The sequence below is a fragment of the Pleuronectes platessa genome, chromosome 7 (genome assembly GCF_947347685.1).
Source record: "Pleuronectes platessa chromosome 7, fPlePla1.1, whole genome shotgun sequence".
NCBI lineage: Eukaryota > Metazoa > Chordata > Actinopteri > Pleuronectiformes > Pleuronectidae > Pleuronectes > Pleuronectes platessa.
In genome coordinates, this window is record NC_070632.1 from 20,543,353 (window position 1) to 20,570,469 (window position 27,117).

The 27,117-nt window shown below is 40.0% G+C and overlaps 1 protein-coding gene and 4 non-coding genes across 5 annotated transcripts; all 5 read right to left on the reverse strand.

The window, feature by feature from the left end:
• Positions 1–8: 8 nt before the first annotated feature.
• Positions 9–149, reverse strand: LOC128445215 (U4 spliceosomal RNA). Its single transcript, XR_008339302.1, has one exon. It is a non-coding gene; the product is annotated as a U4 spliceosomal RNA (small nuclear RNA).
• Positions 150–641: 492 nt separating this feature from the next.
• On the reverse strand, positions 642–782 carry LOC128445238 (U4 spliceosomal RNA). Its single transcript, XR_008339324.1, has one exon. It is a non-coding gene; the product is annotated as a U4 spliceosomal RNA (small nuclear RNA).
• A 498-nt stretch (positions 783–1,280) lies between these two features.
• On the reverse strand, positions 1,281–1,421 carry LOC128445227 (U4 spliceosomal RNA). Its single transcript, XR_008339313.1, has one exon. It is a non-coding gene; the product is annotated as a U4 spliceosomal RNA (small nuclear RNA).
• Positions 1,422–1,909: 488 nt separating this feature from the next.
• LOC128445366 (U4 spliceosomal RNA) lies at positions 1,910–2,050 on the reverse strand. The gene has a single exon (XR_008339446.1). It is a non-coding gene; the product is annotated as a U4 spliceosomal RNA (small nuclear RNA).
• Positions 2,051–4,440: 2,390 nt separating this feature from the next.
• swap70b (switching B cell complex subunit SWAP70b) lies at positions 4,441–26,850 on the reverse strand. Its single transcript, XM_053427280.1, has 12 exons — positions 26,601–26,850; positions 24,524–24,664; positions 16,394–16,567; positions 15,256–15,483; positions 14,846–14,992; positions 14,594–14,702; positions 13,913–14,094; positions 10,956–11,063; positions 9,579–9,745; positions 7,621–7,819; positions 6,801–6,897; positions 4,441–5,789 (listed from the first exon to the last, which is right to left on the reverse strand). Exons 1-12 carry the CDS (start codon positions 26,694–26,696, stop codon positions 5,671–5,673), a joined length of 1,767 nt encoding a protein of 588 aa, XP_053283255.1. The 5' UTR covers positions 26,697–26,850; the 3' UTR covers positions 4,441–5,670.
• Between the last annotated feature and the right edge of the window lie 267 nt (positions 26,851–27,117).

The following is a 27,117-nucleotide window of genomic DNA, read 5'->3' on the forward strand; positions in this document are numbered from 1 at the left end:
TAAATGAGTCTCCTGAGAGACCGACAAAAATTGCCGTCGCCGACTATATTTCAAGTCGTCTAGGCGGGGTATTGGGTAAAGTTTTCAACTAGCAATAATCACGCCTCGGATAAACCTCATAGGCTACGATACTGCCACTGCGCAAAGCTAATGATGAGTCACGTTCAACACCAACTGACTCCGCTCCGCACGCCTCTCTGTTATGGTTTCATGCACAAGTTGTTTCATGTAGCAGTGACGTGTGCAGTCTTCAACAGATGATCAGACCAAGAAACACACATGTAACTTTAGATAACTACTTTTTTTTCCCTTAAAGACGTTACCACTGTAAATGACGTCACGCCCGGCACGTCTTTGTTTACTGTTCTCTAAACTCAGGCGGAGTAAAATAAAAAAAAACTGTTTAGACTGGACCCTGTCATTAGTGACATTATAACCACATATCAGTCGCTTGCTTAGTAAAGAACTGGTCGTGTTTTAGAAAGCTAAATAAATAATGGATCCATATTTGTAAACCTGATACATGTCGTTAGTGAACAGAAATAAGACATTTATATATCGAAGTTATAAGACAGACACACGTAGTCATATCACTGCTCTCAATGTATTTAGTGGTATTTACGTTTCAACAGATATACGAGTCTCCTGAGAGACCGACAAAAATTGCCGTCGCCGACTATATTTCAAGTCGTCTAGGCGGGGTATTGGGTAAAGTTTTCAACTAGCAATAATCACGCCTCGGATAAACCTCATCGGCTACGATACTGCCACTGCGCAAAGCTGATGACATATGACATTAAACACCAGCTGAGTCCGATCCGCACACCTCTCTGTTATGGTTTCATGCACAAGTTGTTTCATGTAGCAGTGACGTGTGCAGTCTTCAACAGATGATCAGACCAAGAAACACACATGTAACTTTAGATAACTACTTTTTTTTCCCCTTAAAGACGTTACCACTGTAAATGACGTCACGCCCGGCACGTCTTTGTTTACTGTTCTCTAAACTCAGGCGGAGTAAAATAAAAAAAACTGTTTAGACTGGACCCTGTCTTTAGTGACATTATAACCACATATCAGTCGCTTGCTTAGTAAAGAACTGGTCGTGTTTTAGAAAGCTAAATAAATAATGGATCCATATTTGTAAACCTGATAGATTTCGTTAGTGAACAGAACTAAGACATTTATATTTATATATTGAAGTTATAAGACAGACACACGTGGTCATATCACCTTTCTCAATGTATTCAGTAGGATTTACGTTTCAACAGATATATGAGTCTCCTGAGAGACCGACAAAAATTGCCGTCGCCGACTATATTTCAAGTCGTCTAGGCGGGGTATTGGGTAAAGTTTTCAACTAGCAATAATCACGCCTCGGATAAACCTCATAGGCTACGATACTGCCACTGCGCAAAGCTAATGATGAGTCAGGTTCAACACCAGCTGACTCCGCTCCGCACGCCTCTCTGTTATGGTTTAAAGCACAAGTGGTTTCATGTAGCAGTGACGTGTGATGTGTGAAGTCTTCAATAGACGATCAGACCAGGAAACACACATGTAACTTTAGATAAATAAAAAATGTAACTAAAAGTGTTTGCCACTGTAGATGACGTCAAGCCCTGTAAGTCCTTGTTTACTGTTCTCTAAACTCAGGCGGAGTAAAATAAAAAACAGTTTAGACTGGACCCTGTCATTAGTGACATTATAACCACATATCAGTCGCTTGCTAAGAACTGGTCTTGTTTTAGAAAGCTAAATAAATAATGGATTAATATTAGTTAAATCCTGATACATGTCGTTAGTGACAAATAATCATATATATATAATAAAGCTCCAAAAAAACGATGTGTTCATTTCAGTGCTCATGTTGTATTTGGCAGTTTTTATGTTTCAACAGAATTAGGAGTCTCCTTAGAGACCGACAAAAATTGCCGTCGCCGACTATATTTCAAGTCGTCTAGGCGGGGTATTGGGTAAAGTTTTCAACTAGCAATAATCACGCCTCGGATAAACCTCATAGGCTACGATACTGCCACTGCGCAAAGCTGACGAGTTGTTACATTCAACACAGTCCGACTCCGCTCCACACTACTCTCTGTTACGGTTTCAAGCACATGTAGTGTCATGTGATCAACTTCCTAATATATCGTTATGCTGATGAAATATATATATATGAATGATATGTTTTGAAATATGTACTTTACATATAAAGATATAATGCCTACTGAACGGGACTTGATCATATATATATATTATTCAAAAGATAGGTCTGTATGTCCCTCCCATTCTTCAAGTCTCTCACTTCAAACGGAGGGGTACCCAGAATGCCTTGCGAATCACCGACAAATGTAGTATTTTCTCCATTAATAGGGATTTACAAATTACGATAATGATTTTAATATCTTAGTTTAATATAATGTCATCGTATTGTGGTCCATTTTTTCACAACAACCCTACAAACAAGATCGCGAGCGCTGTCTTTTTTTGCATTAAAATCCCGTCGAGTACTGATGACGTATAGGGTTTTCGCGACGACTACTGATGACAGAACGGCTTCTTCGAGGGCTGTCCCAATTCGTAGAGAAAGATTGTAACCACTCCCCCTTGTGCCAAAATAACCCTCGAAAATAAGCGGTAGGTGTTGGGCCAAAGGGTGAAACATGCAAACCAAGAAACATGCATGAAACCTTATCTAAATAAAAAGTTATTTAGTCATTTAAAGTTTGTTTAAGCATGTATGGTTATTAAAAGTCCCGGTCCAACGTCAAAATCCACAGTCACCATTGTTGTTTCTCATCGATGCAGAGGACAGGTAAATTGCTCAAAATGTTATTTTCAGTCGAACAAGTAGTGCTGCATGGTGGTAACAGTTCATGTACTTTCCACGTCTGTATTGGTTTTATTGTGTTTATTTGTTAAACTCTTTGCTTGTTCTCACCAGAGTTTTACTGCATAACGGCGATCGTGAAAACTTTATTAGACTCCAAAAGTTAGTAAAAGCTATTGATCGATCATCAAAATGTCCCCGTTTTGTGTCAAACTTGGTTGTTTTGATATTTTGGTGCCAGCTTTTAGTGTAACTTCTCAGCGTATCATTTGATATTACACTGATAAAACCTTGTGACGACAAAATGATAAACATAATGTTGTGCTCTTTCTTGCACAGTGTGATATTTACAAATTATAATTCATTATTATTGAAATCTAATAAATTTTTTAGCTGAAAGGCTCGTTAATGCAATGCGTTCATATTCATCTCAGAAGATCATTGATTGCATTTTAGGATACACACAAAAATGTTCAATCTTTAAAATTCATATTGATCATCCAGTCCTGTAAAATGATAAAATATGATGTAGATTTTATGTTATGTTCTTTTCCATTTCCATTTATTTCACAGAAAAACACGTCGATGCCTCTCATCCTCCACAACATTTGTCATGATCCTGTAAAAGCGCCATCCACAGGTCTACCATTGAATTGATTGAATTATTAACAGGATTTACTTTGTTGAAAAAGCTTTGAGAGAAAGTGCACAGTGACCCAGAACTCCTGGTCGGGTACAGGAGAAAGCAAAGAGAAAGGTCAGCTGTCAGAAAAGTCTTAAAATAGGCCTCGTCATGTGTAGCTGTTATTACATTATTTAACATTTATTGCTAAACATACTCTCTCACTCAGACTACATCCATACTACAATGTAGTAGTATGGATGTAGCCTCAAGCATTAAAGCCCTTGAGCAAATTATCCAATATTATTAACTGAACGGGTGGTAACCACAATAAAGTCATGAAATTATCTTTTTATTTTATTTTAATGTTACACTTTATCAAGTTAAGGTTATTTCTTGTAACTCTGTACTGGCCAGTTAATAATTCATTTTCAATAACACAAAAAATAATTTGTTCTTCTAGGCTTTTTGGTGGAAATGTGAATACAAATTGTACATTGTGTTAACATAGATTAATGGTCCAGATTACTAAAGACCTTGCTTCATGGGTTTCAAAATAAAATTACTTTGTTTATGCTTCTTTAAAATTCCTAGATTTTCGTGAGAATCCCTGATATACAGAAACCTTATGTTCCATCTGATATGGTCGTAGAGAAGAGAACTGTCACGAGATAGAACGTGGTTGGTTGCAGCATCAGTAGCTCATACATTCTCAAAGATTTCACAAAAAGGAAGATGGAGTTGACCCAAGGGCCATTTGTTAAAAAGATTTGATCTGGATAAAAGTGATCTGGATTTTCTACATCGGATTACGTAATCTATTTGACTTTTATGGTTGTTGTTCAAAGCGACATTGGAATGGATCTTTCTTATCCAGATAGATACTTCTTACGCTAACCAAATCTGGATAAGCATCAATCTAAATAGGACAACACATCCCAACATATGCTACTAGCTATCTGAAGAACCACATATTGAATAGCCAGTGTGGAGTCACTTTGGTGAACGTTTTTATTTAAAAAGACCGGAAGTGGCAAAACAATACAAAACAAACCCTTACATTTTAACTTTCTTTTAAACCATCAGAACCCTCATCTGAACAACAACGAAAATAAACAAATAGGCAAAAGTAATTTGTAGATGATTTGTACACGTTATATTATAAAAATGTTAAATGTCCAACAGAAAACAGTGAAAAAAACCTGTGAGACCTGTGATAAAGGAGTAGTAGATTAAAAAGTAAAAAGTTATTTGGGGAATTCTTTTCTGTATTCAAAAAGTATTTCTTAATTTTACTCAAATGACAGGGTTGATATGGAGCCTAATTTCTTTTTCATCTACTTAATGATTGTAATGATCAAACAATTCAAATGCAAAATGTAAATAAATAGGTATCCACGCTACATGATGCAAATGCTGTATAACTTGATAATTTCATTAGATGTTGTTTCTTATATCAGAATAATCCACCTTTTTAGGATCAAATGTATCCCAATCCCACATAAAAATGTTATCTAATCTGATTTCAGAATCCCCTTTTTCCTTTTGATCAACCCGTTTTCAGGATTTGATCATTTGATTTGATTACTTCTATCCGGACACAATCTATTGAACAACTGGCCCAAGATGATTAACTTAACAACAACCTGATACCTAACACTTCTTCAAACTATTTGTGATGGACCAAATGTAGTGCATTTCATAGAGTTTAAACAGAGAGTCCGGATTAGGTAGAGCAAAATAATAAATGTACTTGCATGGACACTCAATGAGGTATTAATAGACTGGTAGCCTCTGGCTTTTGGTCCTTCAAAAGATTAAATGCTAAATGTTTGAAATAGTAAGAGGTTCAAGGCACTTTTTAGTTATGTCCTCTTTGTATATGTGCTTTCTAAATTTGGGTTAAACATCAGTATTAAATACCATACTTAACTCACCTTTATAAATCGATTTAATCCTGTATTTATAAGGACTGCTTCATTAATCTGGCATTCTATAGTGACAGCGACTCGTTTAAAGGGCAAAATTCATAAAAGGGATAAAATCACAGACTTAATGCCTCCTTGACTTGAAATGTTTCTCACAATATTGGTTGTCAATCTTAGTGAAAATCCAGTTACCACTTGGATATATTTGATCAGAGACAGCATATACTGTATATCCCAGCAGTCTCTCCAATCATCTCCTCTGAGTTGTGAACAGGTTTAAGGTTCAGCCTCTACTGAGCCTGTGTTGTCTGGTTCTTCATGTCCTGCCACTTCTTCTCCCTCAGGTGGAGCTCTGCGTCAGAAAAGGCTGCTGGGCCCCAGTTAGTGATCAGCCTCTGTCCCTTGGAACCTGGAGAAGAGGGCAGAACAGGAGATGATTGATCCAAGGCAAATATATATCCTTCAAGGTGGACTAGAACATTTTGTATATGACACCGATAGGTTGGCAGGTGTAGGTGAACTTTCAAACTTACTTGGTGGTTAGGTGATTAATGTAATTATCACCCAAGGCCTGAGACTAGTTCAAATCACTTGTGGTCAGAGGAAAAAGTAAGAACTTTAAAATAATATTAGCCGTAGTCTAAGGGACGAAACCCAAAGAGATTGCAAATGTCTGAAGGGAGTTGAGGGACAGAGGACGCAAAATAACGTCATCTCAGCTGGAAAGAGACTTTACTTAAAGTTGTATTTATTTATTACATGTTACATTAACTTAATGTAATGTGATTCAAGCTTTATGACAAAACATAACTGTAAGCCTAAACTTTACCTGAGAAAATACTGCAGCGATTTAAAATTCTTACCAAAAGGACAAACAGGTCTGTATATTAAAGTCATCATGTTACTTTGTAGTAAACAACATTCTCTAAATTAAAACCTCCAGCCAATTGAAACCCTAGCTGCCGTGACCTGCAGTTTGCCTTTCACACATGCACAACACAGAGGGAGGTTCTCTGAGATATTAGTTTCCTTTGTTTCATTTTTGCGGCGTCAGAAGCGTCATCACCCCCCCCCCCCCCCGCTCGCTGTGAATCCAGTGGGGGATCCCCTGCTGTGTGCTCCCATCAGTAATCCTTGGTCATTTAAATATATGTTACACTACATATTAAGGATTTAAAGGTTTTACAGGTAAAGTTCATTCAGATTTTGTAGGACGGCTGAGCTTGGTAGCGAAGCTATTTCAGAGCTATTGTTATGTATGTAACACAACTATTCTATCGAATAGAAGAACCAGGTTACATCCTGGAGTGTTTAGTTTCATCCACACTTCTTGACCCATCATAATAGCCATTAAGAGAATGGTCTATCCCTTCGATCCTAACAAAGATAGTAATACAAGCAGAAAGTGTGTGTTTGTTACCTGGTTGAATGAGCCGTAACAAGCCCTCATGTTCAGCCACCTTGTGCTTCCAGGTCTTTGTGTTGTTTGCTGCATCCTCCAGTTTCTTTATCACCGTCTGTCTCACACACAGAACCATAGTCACAACACTGCAGTTAGTACCAAGCTAAAAAATACATGTAGTTGTAAAATTTAAGAACTGTACATTGGGAACATTGTTTTGATTGTCTAGAACGTCTAAATAATAATGACACCATGTGGCCAACGAAGTGAGAACCTAACTCTAAAAGACTATATTCTAATAAACGTAGACAGACTTACTGATAAAAAAATAAGGTCATGATTATCATATCAATACATCAGTAATAGGGGTTTTCTTTATACCTGTTGTCACTGTTAAATAAGGCTTTACAGTTATAGCAATACTTGCAACCACATATTATACCTTAGTGGATGATACTTTAACACGCGACAATTGCAAAAATATGAACATAAAGACACGAAATATCTCAGGATGACAAGGCGGCGTCACACACATAGAAGACACCGACGAAGATTTCAAGAAAGTTTGTGATTTAAACAAAAACACATCATCTCCCAAGTGGAATTAAAACTTCCTGCCTCAGCACCACAGTTCACCTCATACTGCGGAGGATTTGTTGACAGTGTGAATGTGTCTGAGCAGAGAATCTTCCACTGTGTTGTGCATGAGTGAAAGGAAAGCTGATCAAAAAGTCTGGACCCAATTCTCCAAAGACACTCCGCAGCTACTTATTAAAAAACGGCTTGAGATCTTATTTACAGTGATTTGATTTGGGACACAGTTAGTCTCTTAGCTGACCTGGTACTGCTCCAGGGCACCCTGCCTTTCCTGCTCCAGGAGGTCCAGTTGTGTCATGGCAGCCTGCAGGGCGCTCTCTTTAGCCTGACGTTCCCTCTGCAGCTCCTGTTTCTCAGCCTCCGTCTCCGAGATGGCCCGCTGCTGCCGCAGATGGATCTGCTCCAGCTCTACCCTCTTTGTGGCCTCTTCCTCCAGTAACCTGCTCCACACAGACATTAACATGGATGAGGGGGGAACTCAGAAACTTTTAATATGGGCCATTTACAAGAGGTGTGCTTCTCATTTCCACAAATATCTCCTAAAACACTGAGGGGTATAATCATGTAGAACGAGGACACATTACCTTTATGTAACAAACTTTAACAGGTATAGACACATTTAAAATAGCAATACCAAGGTGAGTACTAAATGTCACTAAATGTGTGTCAGACATATTTCCTTTGTCCATTAAATAAAATTGTTCAACTATTTATAGTTATAGGATGTTGAAATTGGATAATGTGTCAGCAGGTGGTGCTAATGCAACTATTGACTATGGTTAAATTCAGATTACCCTTTTATATTTGTTATAAAACCCTTTTTTTTTTTTTAAATGCAGCCACGAATTTAGAGCTCCGGTCATCCTCAAAAGACAACACACCAGTGGTGCTAAAGTCGGCGCAGTTATATTACGACATTAACGACTTTACACTGCGCAACGTCTCCTCTCAGTCTCTGTGAGGTGTTTCAAGTGCCTGTCTAACCACAGCGTCTGTTATTGAGTCAGTTAACTGGACATCTTGACAGAGGCACCTCTGATAAGACACTTGTCAACACTTCTATTTATATATAGGGTTTCCTGGTAAAATAAATGAAAGGGGGAAAAAAAGATAAACCGGGGGAAACATCCATGTACCCTGCCTCTAGCTTTAATCTCAGGAGTATGAGGATAAAGGTAAATCTGCAATTTGCTTTTAGCACAGAGTTAGTTTAAACGAAGCATCTACAACCGGCCTACATGAAGATAAAGGACTGTTTATTGTGAACACTGGTCGATACAAGGCTGCTGACATGTTCTTTACTGCTTTGTCAAACGTGAGGTGGAAAGTAAATGTCAGCAAAGAGGAAGGAAGGACAAGGGAGGAAACATGGCGGAGAGAGGGAAGTAGAAGTTGTGTGTGCATGTTTACTTAAAGAGAGGAGCTGACAGTTTGGAGGCGGCCTTATGCTTAAACCCTGTCACAGACAGTTTACTGTAAATATAAAATTGAAATAATAAACCATCATAGGAGGAAAACAGATCAAATGATTAAGTGCTGCAAAATGTGACATTAACCTCTTCCCCTAAATGTGTGTTTGTTCGTGAACTGACAGAGTTCAGGAGTTCAGTGTTATTGTGTTGAATCCAGGTGAACGGTACAGGTAAGAAAACTGTTGCTGGTGTCCATTTGTTATAATTTGAAGGATCCAGGATTTTTTTATTCCAACGAAATGTTTTATATTTGAGGGTTTAAACTGAAATTACGTTAAAAGGGCATTCATTTACTACTGCTGTTTTTCTGTTGGTCTCACGTTATAACCCTGACTTCTTTTCTAGAAATAAAACTTTTTCTATAGCTGCCTCATATATTTGCAAAGACTTTTGGCGTAGTGTAAGGGAAAATTCAACTGACCAGGTGTCTCACTGCTGTGACCTTGACAAACAGGGAGTTTACTACAGCGGACGGACGCAGCAGATAGACACAGGGGATGATTTCAAGCCTTTTTTTCATATTACATTTTATGAAGTGCCTCTTTGTATTAGTTCTGGCTTTTGTGAAATTGCTGCCAGTTCCATTTTGAGCAACCGTGCTTGTTGTGTAACCTCTGCAGAGCTTACTATTAAAAAGACTCAAAGGCAACTCTGGTCTGAGAATTTGACTATTTCAAATCTCAAGATGAATTTCCATCACAGCAACCTTTACTCCTCGATGACTGACCGTGTCTGTAGCCTACGGACGGCCTCCTCGTCCTGTCTAGCCCGTCTCTCGTCCTCCAGAGCGTCCTCCAGTTGACTGTACATGTCCTCCAGCTCTTTGACCCGCTGCAGGTACTGCTCCAGCTCAGTGGACTTCTGGGCCACCTGCTCCTCCATCTGCTGCCGTACCTGTTGAACCAAACAACAGAGCAGTAATTAACCCTGGAATTCATTCAATAAATATAAATAATAATAATAATAAATAAATATATGTAAACTCCAATAACCAATAGAGACTGGAATGTATTTGATGATGTCACTGTAACCATTGCAAAGAACAAAAGAGAAATTATGGTTGACCAGAGACTCCTTGATGAGCAGGCTGAAGTTCTGTGATATATAAGATCAACTGAACCATACAAATGAAATGGTTGAAAATTTCAATAACACCCTGTTGTCCTTCACACTAGCCCCGCCCACCTGCAGCTCTCTCCATCACAATGTGAAGAGCTGGCCTTTTCCTACAAAAACAAAGTCCACTCAACAAGCAAAAAGAGAAATCCTGGAAAATAATCTGGGTCAGCTAACTCCTTGATTTAAATCGTGGGTGACAAGTCTCTGTGTTATTTTAGACTCAGATCTGAGTTTTAAAACCCACATTAACCGTCATATGTCCACCTTAGAAACATAACAAAAGTTCGGCCATTTATAAATCACACAGATGCTGAAACGCTGATTCATGCCTTAATTTCTAGCCGACTGGATTACTGTATGCACTCTGTACAGGCCTCACACAAAAATAACGTTTGCCTGTTAGACACATGATTGACTTTTTTGTTCTCCTCCTTACATACCAGGCTCTGAATGGGCGAGGACTGAGTCACATAGCTGGCCCTAGTTAACTATGTCCTGACTGGAACACTGAGATCATGTTCAGCAAGTCTATAAGATGTTCCCAACAAAAACATTAATAACATTTTTATATATTTTTATAAACATGTTTTTATTTTGAACTCTAAACTGATGTAAAATACTTTGAGCAGCATTTCTTGTGTTATTATTATTATTAAATATATAAATAACTCCTGGGGATCACTTTTATTTAACAAGTGATCCCTAAAGTAATAAATCAGTTGCCTCCTTCCTCATCTTACCCTTTCATTTTCACCCTATGTAGGTTGTGTGTGTCATATACACACAGTGTACACAAATGCAAACCTGCCTGTGATGATAAGACACATTTTAATCAACAATTTTAAGATCTTCTAAGGCCAATAATTGCAATAATTGAATTTCTTACAAGTTTTTCTCTCGTCATTTCACTGACCCTGATACTTGTACATAAAAACCTGTGTCCTTTAGGTAATGACTCAGTGGAAGAAGGCGAGTGACCACGTACCAACTTTTCTCTCTCCAGGTCCATCCTGTAGCGGTCCTGGAGTTCAGTTTGGGTCTGAAGCCGCCTTCGTTCTTCTTCTGCTGCTTGAGCCGCTCCTTCGTCCAGAGCCTGGCCACCAGAAAAACAGGTCAGTCAAAAAAAGGTCAGATATTCTCAGCAGATAAAAACGTCAGATATTCTCAGCAGATAAAAAACACTTTTAAAGTGTTTCTACTTTGGCCGTTACAGGTACATTCTTTTTCTCTGTGAGCTCTACTCTCTCATGGAGATCACATGAACATCAACTGTTTCCATTCATGTTTTGTGAATTTCCCCTTTTGTCCATGTGCTTTTCCTCATTTGTTGCTGAATGTCTCTGTGAATAACAGAAATAATTAAAAGTAACGACACAATGTGTAAGTATAAAGATCACATGCAGACATTCAGTCTCTGGAGGCTTTCAGGTGAAAAACCTTATATAACTATCGTAGATTGAGCATAAACTGAGCATATATGCTGATTAAGCAGCACATCGAACCCTCCCTGTGTTGTAGCAGGTATACTACTACTACTACTACTACTACTACTATTACTACTACTACTACTACTACTACTACTAATAATAATAATAATAATAAAATATAAGTGAGTAAAGCAGTAACCTGACATTAACTTGTGTCATCCAGCTGTGAACTGAGTGTTGACTGCACTACAGCAGTATGTAGTGCGAGAGGCGGGGTCACTATTGTATATTAGTGTTTGTGTGTGACAGAGAGTCCAATCACTTTCTGTAACCATGCATGTGTGTGCATTGTGCATTGAGGCACTCTGTGAGTCTGAGACTTGCACCTCAATGGCAGATTGTTGTGCTGAGTCGTCCCAAACAGACACACACTATTCTGTACTGTACACAACTCTGATGGGAACTAGTTTGTCATAATGCTGCAACATGTCCTGTATGTGCTAGCAACCTGGGAACCAAATTGCGGAAGTTCGTGTTATTAGTTGAGTTGAAGGATAATGTGAATTGATACGATCATGCAAATTCTATTTAAGTTTTGTTTCCTATTTTCTATATTTATAATTGCACAAACACACAACAGCAAATTCCATGAACGTGTAAACCTACTTGCCAATAAAACTGAATCCGATTCTACAGTCGACTCAGACGACATCAGTTCTCTGCTGTCTGTGAAATTGGTACTTCCTGTTTAACCCTTTACAGTGTTAACAGGAAGCAGCTATTCGTCATCGGGTAAATCCACATCATGACTGATCAGTGTGAACTGGCGGCAGGGTGACTCAGGTTTTGTGAGATTTACGGGAAAAACATGTCTGATGGAAACTTCTCCCCCCCCTCAATTCAATCCACATTCCTCCGTCTGCACGTGGTGACAGACTATTCATGAGGCTGCGGGTGGAGCTGATCTCTATACGTGTTTAGATGACCTGCAGCAGTGTGTGTCTGAATCATACACCCAAAATACATTCACGGTGTCATTGATAAAATGATCCAACATGACAGACTCAGCCTGGGCCACTTTGCGGTTTGACCTTACGTCTGAGGAATGTGGTTCAGCTGCACTTGTGAGGACGTCAGCTGCACTGACACTGCGCTGACGACACCTCTGATGAGAATTGTTATCTGTAGTATTTCCTTCTTCTGAAAGAACGAGTTCACCAGGAACTACGGTATTAGAAAACATATGACACCAGGACTCACACCTGCAACAGTTGGTGTCATCTAAGGAACTTGTGTTTAACATATTTGAATGACTAAAGGGGAAACTTGCTGCCCGACGCTGCTGCTCCAGTATGGTGTTTCAAATGTTCCCATTTTATTTCTGAAGTTGTCTCCTCTGGAAACTCTGCAGTGTTAACCCACGGTGGTTATTCATATGAATGGAAGGGTTCCTTTTTTAACACAACTTGACCACCATTTGTGATTATGGAGGAAACGTGAAGTTTAACTCTGAGTTCTCAGTCCTATGAAGCTGGTTCTCTTGTTACTGAGGGTAAATCACCAACTTGTCACTTTGTTGAATGTCAAGAACTTATCTTAATGTGGCTCATTATCAGATGAACTGCTTTGCACTAGAGGTTTAAAATTCTCCTCCGGGGAAATCACAGAGTTTTTTTTTTACTTACTTATTCCAGTGAATGACTTCCTTCTTCTTTGCTGAGCACAAATTTAAATTTTTATCTCTTTACTGTCTTTTAAACATGTTCTTAGAAATAGGAAAGTGGTTTTAGTAGCCCCAACTAACCATGCAGTTCAACAGCTCTGCCATAACGTCTGCCTGGTTAACAGAGTTTAATTTTAGTCACGTTTATAGACATGAGCAGGGAACAAGTGTGTAAAGCAAGTCAGTACAACCCCACCACAAACACTGAACTTAAAGATAACCATCACCTTTATGACAAGTGTCAAAAAACATTACTGGCTTCACAAAATGCTTAATGGTAGAACTGCAGTATTAAGTTGCACATGAATGTACTTGTGGATGTTTGACATGTTTTTACTAACAAGAACCTCTCCAGTCTTTTACTTATTCGGTTCAAGGAGGAAACGAACTGCAACTTAAATCAGCAGATAGAAGAGTTAGTGGAAACAGAACTAACTAACAATGTACAACAAGACTTTTTTTTTTAAATCAAGTTCCATGAATTATTCTCTGAGAAATTAAGGAAAATAACACTTAACCCTTGCAGCGTTAGAGAGAAAGAAGATCTTGGACCTTTCCTGACCTATACCACAAACAGTCGTCCCCTAAGTTTCTTGTAAATCCTTCAAATAGTTTTTGTGTAATCCTGCTAACTAACAACAACAACAAAAAAACGCATTAGTTCAATTTGACCCATTAATTCGTCCTGCCCTCCTTGTGCCAAAGAAATACTGAAACCCACTAAACTACGTTGCATTCTGGATACTGAAAAGGGGATCAGACGTGCACACGTGTCTGAGGTGTTCTCCTCACCTTCCTCATGTTCTCCAGCTCCAGCTGTTTGGCCTCATTGGCCGTCTGCAGCTCCCTCATCCTCAGCTCCAGGTCCTCCTGCTCTGCCTGCTGCTTAACTCGCAGCTCGCGCCGCTTCAGCCGAGCCTCGCAATGCGGCGCCTTTCGGCCCTGACGCAGCAGACTCACACAGGTCTGAATGGCTGAGAGGAAAATAATCATTTCAGAGATTTATTTTTCTTTTTCTGGTGGCAGCTTCTTTGCTACTTTGCTGGATTCACCAGTTTTCTATAATAATAATTAGAATCTTTGGGTTTCGGGCTTTATGTCTTCGGGCTAAGACATAAACATAATTTGAATGAGTCAATATGTTGTTTTGGGCTTTTTTCTGACATTTTATGATTCATCAATAACTCAAGTTATACAAAAATGTATATTGATAAACTATGTTTGTATTAGTTTAATTAGATATTTTATCCTGTTTTATTATCAATTTATATGTCAGTTTTCTAGTGACGTCAATTAAATATTCTCAACTTGTCACCTTCAGAGAAATGCATCTTTCCCAAAAAAACTCTATTTCAGCAGTGTGGAGTGACTGAGAAATAATGAAGTCAGCAGAGTTACAGTTATTATCAGATGAGTTATAAAAAAAAAAATTCTGTGTTTTTTAGTTTTGGAATAAGTCTCATCTCTGCTCACCATGCATCCACTCCTGTCTCTTCTTCTTGTCCGACGCATTGATCTCAAAGCTTTTTAGTGACGACCTGATGATGAAGAGGCACTTCTTTCCCTCTTTGTCTGGTAAAGGCTGAATGGACAAATAATATATAAGACAATTTCACTAATGTGTGCAAACATGAAGAGTATAGATTCTTTCCACAGGGCTTTCAGCTGTGCTTTTAAAATGCACAAGATCAAGAATAAATCCCATGAGAATCCGAAGCCTCTTGCCTCCACACTGCAGTTTCCATCCAATAAGATGTTTCCTTTCTTATCAGCCAGGTCCTCGCCAACGTAGTAAGACATGGAGTTTGGCTTCAGCATGAACCAGCGCTCCGTCCAGTTCTTCCTCTTGTGACCTTTCTTCAACATAAAGCCCTTCAAAGAGAAACAGGGGTCATTTACATCGTCATCTACTGGTAATTCAATGGCTGGATGCTCTGTATGATGCTGGACAGGAGCAGAAGAGCGGGATGAGTCCAAACTAACTTCTGTGTGTGTGGTCATGGTTATGAACAAACAGGTGAAGTGTAATACAACAATTCTACAAACAAATCCACTCCTGTGTGAAATCAAAGCCTCGTTCGTCCTGTATACAGACTGAGTGATCGGAGCTCAGCCTGTGCAGGGCCGCTGCTCACCTGCTTGAGCACATCCAGGATGAGCTCCTGGTAGACGTCGCTGATGCCCATGGAGAGCGTCTGCCGGTCCATGGCTTTGCTGAAGTGACCCGAACCCACCAGGCTGATGAGCTCCCAGGCGTTCAGACACTGCTGCCTCGAGTCCAGCTGCAGCTTGTAGTCCTCGAACCGCTCCTCCACCCAGCTGCCCCCCATCGCCTCCGTCAGCTTACGCAGGAAGTATTCGATCTGGGCGGGGAGACAAATACAGGACCTTGAAATATTAGCATACATAATCGTCACATTTTATTTGACATAAAAAAAAATATATGATCGTTCAGATTTGTCTTTGAAACGATACAGCTGTTTATATTCAAAGATGCCTGTCCTGTATGTTTCCCACAATTCATCTGGACAAGGGCTTATTGCAGCACAACTGGCTTCTGCAAACAATCTTCCAGTGATTCAGCTCTGATGTTTGTAGTACCCAACAATAAATCTTCCAGCTTTTGTAATAGAACAGGAAGCTGGAAACTTCCTTTTCTGCTCTCAACTGAAGCATTGAAAAAAGACATATACACGAGTACAACTCGACTCCAACTCTGAACTCATGTCTGGCCTGTGTGATATTTTCATTTAAATGAGCAACGAGAGAAGTGGGAAGTTATCGGTCTAATACTGGTTAGCGTGACTCGATTGACATCACAACTTCCCCCATTTAGACAAGCAAGGAACCATTTGGTTAAAAAAAGTATTTTCCCCACAAGGAGATCGAGGAGACGGATACAGATGAGAAGTGTTTTAAATAACTTGATTTTCTTTTTTAATTTCACTCTTTCGGAACTTTATCTTCTCTCTTAAATCTCTTCACTTGCTACGACAGAACCTTAAATGGGTTACTGAGTTAGACTTGAAACAATTAGTTAATCAGCAGAAAATGTTATCGTTTATTTATGATTCGATTTTTTAGGTCATTGTTAAATCTAAAAGTCAAAAACTTTGACCGCTTTGAGATTTAGTTTCCCTCTCTTGTCTTACCTGTATTTAATAGATTTGGGGATTTGATCTGTTGTTCAGGCAAAACCACAAATCTGAAGAAGTCCCTGTGGCCTTTCGAATTTTTCACAGAATTCAATTTTGGGGCGTGATGAACACTCACCTCCTCGGTGACGATGATCAGCGGATATCTGTCCTCAGACAGGAAGTTGAAGATGCACCACATCTTGAAGGCGTCGTCGTTGGAGATGAGCAGCTGACTCTGTTGCAGGTTTTTCCTGGAGCACAGAGTCCAGCACATTTTGTTGAAGTCCTGACGGTCAAAGTTATCAGTCACCTGCAGCAGAAGGAGAGATAACGGATTAAAACTCTGCCCGAAAAATGAAGGGAACACTATGACACACTATAACAGATGAACTTCGGGATATCAATCTGTCCATTTAGGAAGCACAAGTGATTGTGACTCAATTTCACCTGCTTCGATCCAAATGAAAATGTCAACAGGTTCAATGGAGGCAGAAGCAAGACAACCGCCCAAAGAGGGAAACGGTTTTACATGTGGTAACCACAGACAATTACTCTCTCATCCTTCCTGACTGATTCTTCTCTAGTTTTGTGTTCTGCTGGTGTCCTTGTCACTACTGGTAGAATGAGGCTGAGCCTGATCAGGTTGCACAGGTAGTCCAGCTCCCCCAGGATGGAACATCCATATGTGTGGAGGCAAGAAGGTTTGTTGTGTGCTGGGAGACAGGAGGTATATTCTAGAAGGCATTCACAGAGCTCCATTTCATAGCCAATGGTCCCCCGACTGCTGTTGCAGTGGGCCCTGGGTTCCTCCTGGTACAGGACAATGCAGTGGCCAGAGTGATGAGGCAGTTCCTGGATGACGAAGGCATTGATGTCATTTACCGGCCCTCACGTTCCTCTAACCTTAATCCAATTGAGCAGCTATGCAACGTTATGTATTGGTGCATAAGACACCGCCAAGTATCTCCACAGACTCTCCAAGAGCTCACTGATGCGGGTCTAGGAGGAGATTCCCCAGGAGACCATCGGCCGACTCATCAGGAACATGACCAGACATTGTCAGGAGTGCATAAAGGCACATAGGGGGCATAAACACTACTGAGTCACATGAAGAGTTTCTGTGAGGAAATTTACCCAAGTTGGATCAATCTATTATTTCAGTTTTTTCCATAGATTTATGCTGTGTTTTTTAATTCAGCCCTCAATGGGTTGAATATTTTGATTTCCATTGACCGTTGTTACATCATTTTGTTATTAACAAATTATACAATGTCCTCCTCATCCTTCCTGACTGATTCTTCTCTAGTTTTGTGTACTGCTGGTGTCCTTGTTACTACTGGTAGAATGAGGCTGAGCCTGATCAGGTTTCACAGGTAGTCCAGCTCCTCCAGGATGGAACATCCATATTTTAAGATTTTCCACTTGAATAATCCATTCAACAAGATCTGATGTAAATGGTAAATGGCTTTGTATTTATATAGCGCTTTTCTAGTCTTGATGACCACTCAAAGTGCTTTACAGTACAGTTTTACTTTCACACATTCACACATTCATACAGTGCATCTATTCGCAGCACTTAGTTATTCTATGGGGGGGCCATTCAGGGTTCAGCATCTTGCCCAAGGACACTTCGGCATGCAGATGGGTCAGACTGGGGATCGAACTGCCGACCTTCAGGTTGGAGGACGACCACTCTAACCCTCAGCCACAACCGCCATGTGATTAAAGGTTTCCCTTATTTGTACTACATTCCCTTAGTATTTTTCATTCCCACAGGGAAAACACAAACCCAACAGAAAACTGCCAAAAAAGTGAGAAAAGGGGTCTGTTAAAAAAAAAAAAACCCTCTAAGGATCAGATTCCAGAGCAAATAAGAGGAAAGCTCTTGAAAAGGTATAACTGGTGCGGTGGAGTGGAAGTCTTTTCCTCGAGCTGGTGAACAGTAGTGTCGCCATGGAGACTCTTGGCAGCTTTCACTTAAAAAAAAAAAAAAAAAAAAAAAGTCACCAGCTAACCCCGAAAAACAACTTGAAAAACATGGACTGAAGTTTTTCTTTTCAAAAACCACTATTTGCATAGACTTTGTGAGAAATGTGGTGAGGGCAGCTTGCGAAGCAAAACCTGGTTTCACAATCTCCACACAGAAAAGAACACAATAAAGATATCAACAGTTACAGCAGCAACAACATGAACCTGTCCACAAACATCACTCACATGTTAACTGTGACTGTGACACTCCTGATATTATCAACTCTATATAAACTTATATTAGCTTTACTAGTCAAAATAACAGGAAGGTATGGTGAATAGATTTTATAGATTAGTTGTAAGCCATTAGAAAAAATTCTGACGGAACAACATGTTGTCATGTTGTAACTAGAGCCAATGTGGGACGAGAACTTTATGGATGTGTTTCAGAAGAAAATGATATACACAGTTGCGTTGACATTTGTTCTTTCCTGGTGTATTGTTTCTCCAGTTCAGACCTCAATGTCTGAGCCATGTGCTTTTTACACAATAAACAGTTTGCCTTAACTTATGATTATTATAATTCCATGATTTACATGTGCTGTAGGGTTGTGTGTACGATGAATGGACAAAACCAAGTTACAGTGACTCAAGTAACTTCAGGTGTAATGGAAACCACCTTGTTTTACAACATAGAAAGTAAACCAGAGGAGCACGATTTATTCTTATAAAAAGGGAGATGAAAGTAATGCTGAAGAGATTCCACTGAGATCCTCAAGCTAGTGGTACTGATGCTCTCCATAATATCACCATCATCCCTAGTGGGAGTAATAATTGAAAGGTTCATTTTCATTTGGTTTATAACAGCTTCTGATCTTCCATTAAAATCCCTTCTGGTGATGAAACCTTTAGGTTGAAGGTAACAAAAAACTCCAATAAGTGGATCTTGAGTCAAATAAATTGCTGATGTTGATAAATTGATTGTTGTGTTGATATCACACAACTTGAGCTGTGACATCACATGAAAAAACAGCTCAGAGCTTTACCACTTGAAAAAAATCAGAAATCTCCAAAAAACTTGGTACTCTGATGCATCTCAATCTTGTTCTGTGAATGTGATCCTAATTTCTTTCATGGCCGTTTCATTATGTTCATTTGATGTGCTGAGTCAGACATTCAGTCCTCGTGAATGACTGCAGTGAAGTGGCGTGGACTATTCTAAGGCAGCACAGGATCTGATGTAACTGTCTATTGTGCTAATTTAGGGCAAGTGCCTTTGTGGAAACCTGGGCTGGATGTTAAAGTGATGCTCCACCCAGAATCTCCATAGCTCCCTCCCCTTCAAACTCAATGTGAAAAGTTTGTATTTAAGAGAACATGCTACAGCTTTTTCTAATGGAAACACCAATCATTTCCTCCAACATAATATACCTCTGTGCATCCACAGGCTCAGTATGTTCCTGATAGTCCTCACTTTCCTCAGAGCTCACATGCTAAGAGAGAAACATCTCTAAGTAAATACAACACAGTATAACTGCAGCACAAATATCGCCCCCCCCCCAACTGATAGACTTAGACATTAAACCTCTATTAATCTATTTCAACCACAAAAAACATTATAACCTCAATGGAGATACGATTTATAGGAAAGCTGTTGGACCAATAAACTGGGTTAGGGTCAAGCAAATCAGTTGAGAAGTACTCTTTTCATGTTGTACTAAGGTTGTTTACACTTTCCATATGTCTATTTGTGTGTAATGATGATATTGTAAATTTTTTCCATCAACCTGTAACATTAGAGAACAAGGGTAAAAACTTACTGGACTATTTCTATAGCCATCTCTACAACCAGCAAGATAGCGTTTCTCCTATTATGAATTTCAAGTTATCATATTTCCAAGTCAGGGCACAAACATCTGACTGAAAAACTTGTTGTGTTCAGGTGGTGACTCGTGTGCATCATCCGGCCGCCTGTTTCAGACTTGGGGTCCTGAGTGAGTCAGCACACAGACGAGGGGAACAGCATGATGCTGTGAAAGCACAGTTTGTTATGGGAGAGCAACTCTTTGTGTCATGCTCATCGTGCTAGTCTTTGTCCTCATGGCTCGGTGACTCTCGGCCTCCATCTTTTTCTATTCCTCCTCTCGCTCCGTCCATCACTCTCTCGGCCTCTACACTTCAACAATAAGAGCCTTGTCAGTGCTGCCTGCCCTCAGCTCCACCGCCACATGTCCATTAGGATTCAGGAGCCAAACTCCGGCTTAATGAGCAGCAGCATTTGAAGCTCTCACAGAAAGTCCACAGGAGTGAAGCAGGGACAATTACACAGCTCGTTACCAGTTCAACAAGACTTCCTGCTATTTGATCAGGGGGGTTGCTGCAAATTAAATATTTACCTGAAGGGACAGGACCAGTATTGAGTGGATGTTAGAAGATGACATATTTAAGTCAAGAGGAACTGAGAAGTTTTTAAGGCTCCAGAGAACAAAATGTTCAGACAGACTGCAGGTGTTAGCTGGGAGGTTATTTAATTGAACAAGTATCAGTGTATTAGTCATCTTACAATCCACCAGTTCTGTGTAAAAATCCTTCAGTGTATCTTAAGCTGTTTTAAGAATTGTGTGTCTGTCACAACATGTTGTTATCTTACAATTTATGTGTTATCAACGTGAAATGTCCTCCCATATGTCGCACCACAGCAGCTCAGCATGGATACACGTCCATGAAAACATCACGACAAACAGAATGTGATTAAAAAGTCATAAAGCCTCCTGAAGCCTCAGATTAGCTTTAATAATTTTTTTGCACTGAATCAGGACTTTCAATGGTTATAGCATTAGAGAGGATTTCTGTTACAGTCAGTGTGGACAGGAGGAATAATTACAGCCCAACACGACACTCAGACACACAGACACACTCGGGATAGTTCAGGGTTAAGAGGGACACTTGTTTCTGAGGAATGTTTCACTCCAACGAACCACAAAGTGCTGAGTTCTGAGCTTCAATGTCACCTCTGTCTCTTCTGTCTTTGGCGTTTCAGTTTCAGGTTTCACCACAATGACACAGTTGTCATTGTTTTTGTACTTTGCTAAGAAGAAATTTCAGGGGTTTGCAATTCTGCACTTTAGTTACTTCTGCATTGTTACTGACTGGGGCAGAGAAGACGAGGATGACACACACGTAGACTAATGATAAGGCAAAACAACCCTGGACACGGACATGTACAAGTTCCTCTTCCTCTCTACAAAGAGGAAAGACCACCAGAAAATGTCTTGTAAAGATAATTGTCTCTCTCTTTGTGATTATTTATCCTCTATCAACTATGAAATGTGTGTTACTCTTATCAGCTGTTTTGCATCATTTTGTAGTATGAATTTGTTTGTCTCATTAGTTTGGGTTCTGTGCATGTGCAGTCGTTTCATGTGTCTTTGGGCTATTTTTGAATAGCTTTGTACTCGTCTTTGTGATCATGTTGTGTCCCTTTCAGCTGTCTTAGTATTTTCTGGAGCTGTTTTGTGTGTACTTGTTGTTGTCTCTATGGTTGTAAGGTCTTTAAGCAATCATTTTGTGTCTCTGTGATCTGTTTTTGAGTCACTTTGCGGGTGAATCAAATTACCAGGTAAACGCCAGGACATGTTTTCCTGCTTTTTTTCCGATTTGATGACATTCAAGATGAGTTATTAACATACACATAACTTAAAAGGTATTTCCATGTTTACATTTTTCTTGACCATCAACTTTATCAGTGTGTAAAATAGGTTGTTGTTGTCCTGCTTTTCAGGTCTCTGATGACAACGCAAACATGCGCATACACAACAACTCACACAAACATGCATACATGTACACAGTCTCCTAGTGTGTGGGAGAGGGTGGAGTTTCCTCAGGAGTGAGAGCAGTTGAATGTACCAACCGACGCCCTTGCTCTCTACTGAGAGGTCACCACCACTTCAGTGGATGGGTGGGGGGGTATTAACATCTGCTCATGACGTCACGTCTGCTTTCCTGAAGCTAACTCCAGTGGCTCCTTTACTAGAAGAAAAGAGTTCCTGTTTCCCAGAGACGTTTGCTTTTCAAACCAAATACAAACCAAACATAACAAACTCACACTGTCCAGTCACCTTTAGATCCCATTCACATGACTGTATTTTTTGTACTCTCATGTGAATATTAGTCAAATGGGTTGAGTTATTACATTTGATCAAGGATACAGATGAAAAACATGTTATGGATGTGAATATTTCTCTAATTACCATAGAGAGCTGGGGCAGATAAACATGTTTTCATGTTGTCAAAACAGTCTAAAGTTATTCGTTCCTTTTCTGAGTCCTTCCGTTTTAACAGAAAAAAGATTTAACACAAATTGACACACAGATAATTTTAGCTGAACCGTCATCACAACCCTCACGAAAAGCAGCGGCCCGCAGTGGCTGTGACAAGATCCCACGGGGCAAAGTTACACAATAGACTGTTAAGATCTCTGAGGGAAAAAAAATTCAGCAACAACAGTGGCACCAGCTCCGGCCTTAACCTTGACAGATGTGCTACAATCCCTTCAGTGTAACAGAGGCCACATGAAACTTGGTTTTTGTTTCTTTAAAAAAAAAAATCATGAATCAAATATGTTTATGTTTTCATAAGGACACTAGCACATCATTTATCCATCATTTTAAGGTTTAGATCTATGTTGCAAGACTTGAATATGAATTAAATCAATATATTTAAAATCTCATCATAACTATCTAATAAGCACTGTAAAGGTGTTTTTAATTACCCCGTGGAATAATCCAAGCAGCCTTCAACTATGACTACAGAAGACCATAAAAACATTAAACAATAATCAATTTATCAGAGGAGTTCAGAAAATAAGTATGCTGCATTTCTTCAGGTCTCAGCGAGTCTAATTTAAGACCACCAAACACCAACAGCATGAAGGAAAAACACAAGATATGATGATGACTTATTTTTAGAGCTGCCAAAGTTAGTCAGACACCGATTATTCCATCATCAGAAAATCATTTGTAGCATTCAAGCGAAACAAGTGAGAAATGTTAGCAACAAATTGTGAAGATTGGGCTGATTTCTTCGGACTGATGAACGAACAAAGCAAGAGAAGATATTCCAGACTGTTTCATACCTAAAAGGCCTTTGTGCTGAGGAGAGGGAATCCACATTGAGACTTGTAATGACCTGGGCAGACACGCTGGTCCAACCGAAGGTCAAAGGTTATTTGAGGTCAAAGGTTCTTTGACCTTTAGGAGAGTTTTTATGACACAACAGAATGCCAAACCTTTCACCATGGCAACACCCATAGACCATCATCATGTCATCATCCTGCAAGGATACCAGACAACCAGCGAGAGTTCAAGGCTTCTTATGACATCACAAACAGAGAGGCCTTTTCTCTTGTCATGATGCCTAGAACAACAATCACCAGCGTTTCATTCATGCTGTGAGCCGTTATAACATCATCACTGAGGGACGGGCGGAGGGAGGGACAGACGGAGGGATAGACAGACAGCTGAATGAATCGACTGAGTGTTCAATGACTGGTGCTGTGTTGCGGTTTGAGCTCATTACAAAGCCAGAAATAACACTGTGACACAGCACAACATATAAATGCTATGTGTCAATGGATTTTCACAGTCTAACAAAATATTCTGAATTGGCTGCATTGTTAAAAAAGATATAAAAAATGTCCTCTTAACTGAATGAAAGAAACAATAACACAACGATCACATACTAGCCACAATCCATACTGAGATGGCACAAACTACTGAGGTCCACTCTGAGGATTAAAACAACAACAAGCTGCCTTATCTGGATTTGGCAGCGAGACAGTCAGAGGATGTTGTTTCAGATAAATCTGAATGGAAATTAAAAAAAAAGGGCCCAACTGGAAATCAAACCCTTGAACTTCGTGCCACGTCCTTTTTCAGGTCTGCTGTCAAGTCTGTTGAAGTTCTCCTGAGTATGTCTCATTTCCCATACAACGAGATGAAGTGTATCTTATAGCACACTGCAATAAAACCTGTGACAAGCCGTAGTGAGAGCAGCTGGGGTTTCTAAATGTTAACCCTGAACCATTATGCACTTTAATGAACTTTAGCTGTTTCAGATCCTTTTTTGCTGACTTTATGTATCAACCAAATAAGGTTGAATATAATGTCTTGCATCAACACAAAACAGGTATAATTATATTATACTCTACTTTTACTGGCTTACTTTAAATACAAACATTTGAGTTGCATGTGCCACAAACCAAGTGGTTCTCCAGTGACAATCATTGTTGTTGACTGACCTTATCAAGGATGAACTTGTTCAGGTAGGGCATGTAGCCCTGGGTGGAGACGGGACCCTCGTCATCGTCTTTAAAATGCTCCTCAAGGGCCACGGGGTCGTGTGGGATCCTCATCACTGTGCACAAGTTGTGGGACAGCACCTGGAATGATGGGAAAAGACTTAGGTTCGAACTTCGTGTTTATTAGAAGTTGTTCATTTATTAGGTCAATGGTCTATAAAATAAAACAGGAAATGTCCATCACAGGGTCCTTGAGAACAATGTGACATCTTCTAATAGATCGATCAGTACGACTAAGAATACAAAACCCAATAATCTAAGTAATCCCCCAACAGGGTCCTCATACTGTTAGTGCTCAGGCCCTCAAAATATTTAGTTCACAATATAAAAACAGAGAAAATAAGCAACTCCTCCTATTTGAGAAGCTCTAACATGAGGACATTTGCGTTTTTTCTCAGAACAAAATTTTAATTTCCCAAGGTCCAACATGACGTCTTTAGGTGTCTGGTTTAGTCTCTAGTCTAATTCAAAAGATATTCAATTGACTTTTTTCATTCATTCAATCAACCTCTATTCTCTATGAGGTAGAGACCTAATCTACAATATAGTTGAGTACAGAACATAAAACATTCAGAGACACCAAGAAAACACAAATAAGAAAGAGTCCAATTTGCCAGATAGCCAAAGCAAGAGTTAAATATGATTTAGATTTATGTTTTTATTCTGTATGTTATTCCATGTTGCAGGTGCACTGCTTCATCGTACGAGACAAATCAAATCTGCAATATTCCCGTTTAATAAACTGGAACCAGAGGTTTAGGCCCTGTCGCCTCAAACAGTAACCATAGTTACCAATTAATTTGCTGTTGTACGACTAGATATTTCTCCTCCAATTATTACACAGCTTTCATGAACTGTGTGTATTGCTCCTCTTGGCTCGTAGCTTCGACTTTGACATGTACATTGTATTTGTGAGAATCCGACTCCAGGATCGACCGCTTGCTTCATTCTGTGACGACCAACCCATGTCAGGAGTAACTTTTGAAACAAGAACAGCTATTGACAAATGTATCTTTTTTGCTTAACCTGTTGATTTCCTTTGTTTCACAGAACATCTTTGGCCACCCTGCTGCATTCAGATGGTGATCAAACATGTACACATAGAGGATGCTTTGGAAAGAGGGTGTTGGGTCAGAAAAAAGACGGGGATTCTCCTCTTTCAACAACAAGCTGCATTGCATTCTGGTCCACTGCGGCGACTGAAAGCCCTTCTCTTGAGATTCAGACACTGCTGACCTGAAACCCTGACCTTTATTGTTTATATTTCCAGCTTGGGAACAATGTCTGGCTGGCACACTGCAGCGTTAACAGACCTGGAGATATGTGGGCATGTCACAAAGTTGTATACATGTCGAGTTATCTTCAGGAAACTTAAAAAAGTTTCGATGTTTCGAAGTTTTGATTCGCTGAGCTGCGCTTTCATCTGGATTTTTCCACTGACTGAGCCAGCTCTCCTCCAATGAACAATACATTTAACCATGAAACATCGGACATGAATACGTATCAAGATGTTTACAGGCAGAAAACACTCCACGACACGGAGGTTTAATATCATTTTAGAATAATACTGCTTAGATTAGCTCTGAGGGAAAGTTAACACAGAGGACCTTCCATTTGGGCACTAGAGTAATGACCCCCAATCTTATGTAAGCCCTTTAGCTGTACTAGCATCACTTTTCAACACCTGCTCATTCCTTCTGGGTGTCACAGACCGATACTGGTGTCAGTCCCAGTGGCACCACAGTGACCTCTAAACCAATATAACCACTGCATTCAACACCTTTTGATTCGACACAGGCATTGGTTTGTGGTTGTATTGTGGTGGGTTCTCTCGCGGAAGTTGCTGAAGTTTCTAATAAGCGATCAGCGGGAGGCGATCAGCAGGTGAGCAGCCGCAGTCCGGGTTCAACCTCTGTGCTAACAGGTTAATCGTGTTAGTGGCGGGGAGAGGAGGCGTGTGCGCTCACCGCAGTCTTTCACAGTAAGATGGGAAACTATTGTCGAGTGTGGTTTTTACCTTCAGCTGAGATTTGGAGACTTTCCCGCTCTGGTCCACGTCCAGAGCAGTGAACGCGTGCCAGATCGACTTCAGCAGCTCGTCCCTCAGCGCCATGATGGAGGATTCAACAAGTCAACCTCTTCTTTTCTCTCTGGTTCCCCTCTGGAGTTATGTTTGTGTGTGTCTCCTCTCTCCTCCTCCTCTGAACGTGTGAGTGAGCTGTCCCTGCTGCACACACACACATCGCGCGGACTGGCACAGGTCACGTGATGCGGGACAATGATGATGCTGCAGCACCGCTCAGCGAGAGATACACATACATACACACATCAGTGTTTGTGTTGTTGTGTCACATTTGGCCCGTTTTGGGGGGGTGGGGGGGGGGGGGGGGGGTGAAGGGTCTGGGTCCACAGAAAACTTCTCAAGTTTCAGGGGTAAACAGTGTTTTAGCATACTGGTAAATAATAAATAATGACCACAGCAATCTACAAATAAACACTTATTTGTTATCTAATGCAGTGTAATCTTCCAGTCA